We start from the raw sequence: 6,510 nt of genomic DNA, 5'->3' as shown, positions 1-6,510 counted from the left end.
GCAGAGACAGACGTATCATAGTCAAGGTCTGAAGGAAGAGCCTGCTGGCCACAGTGGGCCTGAGACGACTAAGCAAATCTCTTTGTAACTCCTGGTCCGACGGGGTGCTAGAAGCAAGCCGGGGAAGGTTATCGCACAGACTGCTTGGTGGGGGGCAGCACTGTCTTTAGGGACAAAGGTTTACCAAAGTGTCAGCCATGGAAATCCAGCCGACCACTAGATTCGCCTTGCGGTCCTGTAAAACTCTTAACCAAATGAGAAAAGGTGAGATTGACTTTTACAGTCCCTGCCTTCAAGCCGAACTGCTTGGCAGGACAGCATGGGAGGAAACGGCAAGGTTTTCCCATTGGGCCTAAAACGTAACTTCTGTGCATCCCAAGCTGAGGAGGGGGGACCTGGTGATTCCTCCCCAGGCAACAGTTTTACAGAGACCCTACCCAGTGTGACAGAAGGAGCCCCAGCAGGGCATCCTGGAGGGCAGGACGAGTGGATCAGGGGAATCGCGTTGCTCCAGGGAGGAGGCGGGGCCTGGCCCAGGGGCGGGCGGTGGGAGGGGCCTATGAGGGGCGGGGAGGTGGGCGGGGCCTGGCGGGCATGGTGGCGCGCGGACGGCCTCACCGTCGCAGTCAGCTTCGTCGGAGCGGTCCTGGCAGTCGGCCTCGCCGTCGCAGCGCAGTCGCAGGTCCACGCACTGGCCCCGCGCGCAGGGGAACTGGGCGGCCGAGCACACGGGACAACCCTCCTCGTCGCTCTGGTCGTCACACTCAGGGAAACCGTCGCAGCGCCAGGCCCCGGGGATGCAGTCGATCTCCCCCGTGGCACAGGCGAACTGGTCGGGGGAGCAGGTGGGAGGCTCTGGGGAGGACAGAAAGACCGTCACACGCCGCCCTGCGCGGCGCAGAAAAAACGGACGATGCGCATCTGGTGCTGCGCCCGCTCCGTGTGCACTGCGTGCGTCCTGTCTGCTGCCCCAGCCCTGCTGGAGAGGAAGGCGGGGGGATAAATGTTTGCTGAAAGAAGACATGAATGTTCGTTGTTGTTTTCACTGTGGAAAAATTGGGGCCGACTGGGGCCCTGACCTGCAGGCAGCAGGCACCACGCCAAGCACAGCGGGGAAGGTTCTGGGCTGGGAAGCAGCTGGGACTGCACTGTGTGCACGTGGCTCGCCACGCCTGAGTACCCGCTGCACCCGGTCGGGAGCCGGAGGGTCAGAAGGCAGCACCCACACCTGTTACGAGCTGGGCAGCTGGAGCAGTAGGGCTGGGCCTCTGTGGATGGCCGGCATGCCCATGGTCACAGCGGAGGCTGGCAGAGGACGTGGGCCCCTTGCTGAAGAGTGGGCTAAGGAGAGGCAGGCGGGCGAGGATACCGCAGGGGGAGGGGAGTGGGTGAGGAAGGGGGAGGAAGGCTCCTCGGCTGAGGGAGTCACGTGCAGAGCAAAGGACAGGACCTCTGGGGCCACCTCCTACCAGGGAACCACGGTGGGGTCAGTCCAGCCCTTGGAGTCGAGTTCCTCAGTACAAGCCAAGTGCAGGCCCCACGAGCAGCAGCGCTCAGAGAGACCGAGACGCAGACGGGCACAGAGGCAGAGGCACCAGCAAAGATAAGCAAGAAGAGACCCTCGGCTTCGGGCCGCCCCATTTCCTGGGGCTCCCATTACCATCCCCCCTCCTTTATGTGGAAAGTCACAGAAAACTGAGGCCAGGAAACAGGCCAGAAGGTCATTTTAATGTTTAACAGCAGCCCTCAACGCCCTTGAGACCTGGTCACGGGAGGAATCTCCGGTTCCTCACAGCAACGACGCACCTGAGCCTTTCCACGTTAGGAACACGTGCGCCTCCCCTGTAACCGCCCGTTCCCGCCAAGCTGCACTGGACGTGAGGTGGGGGAGGGGATGTGAGGAAACAGCCAAAGAAGTCTGGCTGTCCCCACTGGGCCCGGACACGAAGGACACGCCAAGGACAGTAGGAGTCTGGGTGCCTGTGGTGTCTGAAGGGAGCCAGTGACTGATTGCGTGCTGAGCCACCGACGAAGGACATGCACAGGGGTTGGTCACAGAGACGTGTATGTGGATAGTGGCCCTACTCCACTCCTGAGCTTCAGCCCCCAAAGGCCCCGTGTCTGTGGTTTTGACTGATCCTCCCAGCTAAGATGAAGAGGGTCCATGACCCTCCTGTGGAGGGTCACAGGCTTGTCACAAGGAGTAGGGTAAGCACACACACGTGTGTGCTCATGTGTGCGTGTGTGTATGTGGGTGCATGCGCGCCTAGCTCGGGAGGGGCTCAAACAGCGTTAGTGGCGGCGCTGTTGAGAATGCCAACACCTTGCCCATCTGGCTCCTGCCATTTCACGAGGGTGCACATCGCCTCTGGAGAACCTCGGCGAGCACTGAGCCTTCCGTGACCTCCCCAGAGAAGTGACCACAAGCGGTCCACAGTAAATACACACCTCGGCTGTGAATAAGGGGCCTGGCTTCCTCAAGCCCGGAGGGCCGGAGACCGGGAAAGCGGGAGGGGGACGGGACGCGTCCTCCGTGTGGAGGCCCGCGGCTGAGTCCGAGGGAGAGCCGAGCGTGCCGCACAGCTCTCTCCAGGCCGTCTCCTCAGGGCGGCTTGGGCATCTGTGGGGGCTGCACGGCCACTCTCGGGCCACAAAGCCACGAGGAAGCTCGGGAAGGTCAAGGCGGCATCCACCAGGGGATGGCCACAGAATGTACCCTCTGCTCTCAGCCAAGCCCGTGGGTGTTCCTAGTGTGAGGCCAGGCAGAGAAAGCTCCAGAAGGACGGACCCCATGGTCCCACTCCCCGAGCTCCCGGGCAAGGACCAGCCTCTACCCGGGCAGGGCAAGCTCCGGAGAACAAGCGCCGTGTACTGACGGGCCTGTGCTGAGCATCTGCCATGCAGGACACAGGGAGGGTATCGTGGGGTGGGGCGTGAGAACAGGGTGAAGCCCGATTCCCAGGAGCTCGCAGAAGAGAAGGGGAGAGGGGAGGATCCAAGGTCACCTAGGGGACCCTGAGGGTGGGAGAAAGGAAGCCCTGGGGGGTTGGCTTCGTCATGGTTATTACTACTGCTACCCTCACAACTAATCGTAGCTGGCAGTCCCATGCGTCACATACCGGGGATCACACAGAGTGCTCTGTTACTTAATGCCCATGACAGTTCCGACAGGGAAGTGTTCTCAACCTCTCTGTTTCACCCGGGAGGAAGTGGAAGCTCAGAAAGGACAAGTGGCCGTTCTGGGGTCACTCGGCTGGGAAGTGGCAGAGCTGGGATTTCAACCCAGGTCCGTTTGACTCTAAAACTCACGTTCTTGACCACTCCCCTCGAAGACGTAGAGAAGAAGAGGATCAAGGATGGAAGAAGGGGAAAAGACAGAACTTCACCAAGAGGTAGAAAAAATCTACTATTGGGGTTGGAGACTTCAACACCCCCATCAGGAAGCGACAGTGTAAATAGGCAATCAGGAAGGATGCAGACAACCTAAACCATTAATCAACCGGATCTAATTGACGTTTATAGTACACTCCACCCCAAAACAGCTGATGACACATTTTTCTCAAGCTCACATGGAACAGTCACCAAAACAGACATATGCTGGGCCATAAAATACACCTAAACAAAGCTAAAGGGATAAAAATCATATAATGCCCTCAGACCACAGCAGAATAAAATTAGAAATCAGTAACAGGAAGATAGCTGGACAATCCCCAACTATTTGGAGATTACATACACACTTCTAAATAAGACATGAGCCAAAGAAGAAATCAAATGAAAAAGTAAAAGATATTTGAACTAACTGAAGAGGAAATACAACTTATCAAAATGTGTGGGATGCAGCAAAAGCAGTGCTTGGAGGGAAATTCAAAGCCCTGAATGCATACATTAGACAAGACAGGATGGTGAATGAAAAGACCGTCTGCTTTGGAGATGGGATGCCACAGGGACGGTGATTTTAAAAGGATGCCAGGCAGTGAGCAGCAGGCAGAGAATCCGGTCCCTGTCTAACTTCCCGACAGAAAGCACTGAAGTCACACCTACCGCCACAGGTCAGCAGGTTCTGCAGAAGCACCAGGTGCACTGGGCATGAGCACCGTGGTGTCCCGTCACCCTTGGCAATGCAGATGTGGGAGCAGCCGCCATTGTCCCGGGCACATGGGTGGGCCGCTGTGGAGACACAAAGAGGCAGGGGTCAGGCTGTGCCTCCCACACCTCAGGACTATAACCTGGAGGGTGGCCGGGGGTGAGGGCCAGGCGAGAACTCACAGGAACTGGCACTCCTGTAGGCCGGGCCCTGTAGATCCTCCCACTTAATTCCCAGGGCAGCCTATGGAGTCTGTTTCTCGTTACACTGCATTTTCTAGATGAATAAACACAGGCCCAAAGCAGTCACAGAACCTGCCCAACATCACACCCCAGCCCATTGGCACCAGCTCCCACTGTGCCTACACTTGTCACTCTAGACTGCTCGCCTGTCTGTCCCTCTAGGAGACTGAATCTGTGAACATATCCTTATTTAGAAAAAGGGTCTTTGTGGACAAAATCAGGTGAAGGACCGGGAGATGAGGTCATTCTGGATTATCTGGGTGGGCCCCAAATCGAGTGAAAAGTGTCCTTATGAAAGGCACAGGGGAGAAGGCCATGTGATGACAGGCACGGACTGGAGCCATGTGGCCACAAGGAACGGCTGAACCAACCAGAGAGCGAAAGGACTAAGAACCACCCCCCATCCCTGCGGACACCTTGATGTCAGGCTTCTGGCCTCCAGGACTGTGGGAAAACACATTTCTGGTACTTAAATCACCCAGTTTATGGTGACTTGTGACAGCGGCCACAGGAAACTCATAAAAATGGGGGTTAAAATAGCAAGCCGGACACCTGAGCAGGGGGAAGGGGCCTGGGAGGGCGGCCGACCTCCCTCAGGTGGGAGGAAATGACGGTGACCGCTCCCCCCACCCCCCGCCCCCGACCCCACTGAAACATCACGCAGCTGGCCCTCTTCACTCTCGAGGGTTAGGTGTCTTTAAAACGGCAGAAGTCACGCGTTAGAGCAGGGGACGGCCAACTTTTTCTATGAACGAGAAAGTAAATAATTTTGGCTTTCCGGGCCAGATTGTCCGTTACAGCTCCTCGGCTGTAATGACAAGGCAGCCTCCATGAATGACACACGAATGACACATAAACCAGTGCGTGTGGCTGTGCTCCAATAAAACTTTAGTCACAAAACTAGCTGTGGCCCACGGGCTGCGTCGTGCCACGCTGGTTTAGAGTTTAGCCGTGGGGTCTTGTGCGGAAGTGGGCTCGGTGACCCATGTCTTGAATGCACGTGGGGTTTCCTGCCCTCACTCAAAACGAGGAGCCGCTTCATGTCACCCGAGACAGCGTACGTCAGCGTTCATGGGGACAGTCCCGGGTTCCGACCTCACCTCTGCACACTAAACGTTTCGGGGCCCTCCTGTCCCCTCAGGTCCAAGGAGCTGCCCATCAGTGTGCCTGGCTCTCTGCTGACACCAGCAAGTCTGGACGTTCGTGGGCTCAGCGTTCACCATTGTGACCATCTGCCAGTGATTCTGAAGGCCGTGACACCCAGCAACCTGTGACTTTGCTGAGGGCCGTGTACGGGGCCAGGCGAACATGGGCATTCGGCATTCTGACGCGTATCCACAGATGCCTCAGTCACCTGACGACGTCCCTTATCCGGGACCCAACCAAGAACGCACAAGGGCAGAAACCGGCTGCCCAGTGGTCAACACCGAAGTGACCAACTCACTGCGTCAGAGGTCAGGCCCCGCTCCGAGCGGGGAGCCCCACGACCTCACGCGCACACCTCACGGGTGTCTCCAATGAACACGGTGCCAATTTGCCCAGCCACTGAAGGTAAGCAACAGACAAGCCCAGTGGCTAAAACATGGGGTCTGGCCTCAAGTCCAAGCCCTGTCACATTCATCGGCCAGCGACGGGGGGGAAGGTACCAGCTGTCCTGAGCCCCCTGTCCTCAGAGGTATAGGATGACTGTGAGATATACATAATGCAGTAATGCAGTGAGCACAGGGCCTGGAGGCAGGGTGGTCACGACACGGCAAGGCCGGTGGTGGGGTCCAAGGGTGGAAGCTCGTCCATTGAGACAGGGACACCTGAGCCGAGTGACAGCCGATGAGTCAGCAGGAGCTACTCAGACGGAAGGGAAGGGAAGGTGATCTGAGGGACTGGGAGCAGGGACACGGCCAGCGGGAGGGCGAGGGCTGGCGAGCAGGACATCCCCCAGGGCCCTGAGGTGAAGCACCGTGAAGGTGGCCGGACTGCAGGCGTCACAGGATAGGGACGGTGATGGCCTTGCTCACGCCACTAGCAGCCCAGGTGTACGTGTACGAAAAGACAGGCAGACACACACACACGTGCGCGCCTCTACACAGCCATGTGTGGAGAAAACGTAGGGACGAAAGGTCCCTGAGGCAGACGTCCCTGGCTCTCAGGCCCCGGGGCAGAGGCAGGCTGCGGCTGGCAGCACCC

The 6,510-nt window shown here is 58.1% G+C and overlaps 1 protein-coding gene across 1 annotated transcript in view; it reads right to left on the bottom strand.

Moving 5' to 3' along the window:
- The window catches only part of LRP5 (LDL receptor related protein 5), a 107,352-nt gene that overhangs the window by 11,716 nt on the left and 89,126 nt on the right, over positions 1 to 6,510 (bottom strand). The window contains exons 18-19 of the mRNA XM_023524103.1: positions 4,042 to 4,167; positions 619 to 855 (exon numbers count right to left, since the gene is read on the bottom strand). Coding sequence (XP_023379871.1) covers positions 619 to 855; positions 4,042 to 4,167 — 363 coding nt within the window. The remainder of the gene's footprint in view (positions 1 to 618; positions 856 to 4,041; positions 4,168 to 6,510) is intronic.

The sequence above is a fragment of the Pteropus vampyrus genome, unplaced genomic scaffold (genome assembly GCF_000151845.1).
Source record: "Pteropus vampyrus isolate Shadow unplaced genomic scaffold, Pvam_2.0 Scaffold446, whole genome shotgun sequence".
Classification (NCBI taxonomy): Eukaryota; Metazoa; Chordata; class Mammalia; order Chiroptera; family Pteropodidae; genus Pteropus; species Pteropus vampyrus.
This window is presented reverse-complemented; position numbering and strand designations above follow the sequence as displayed.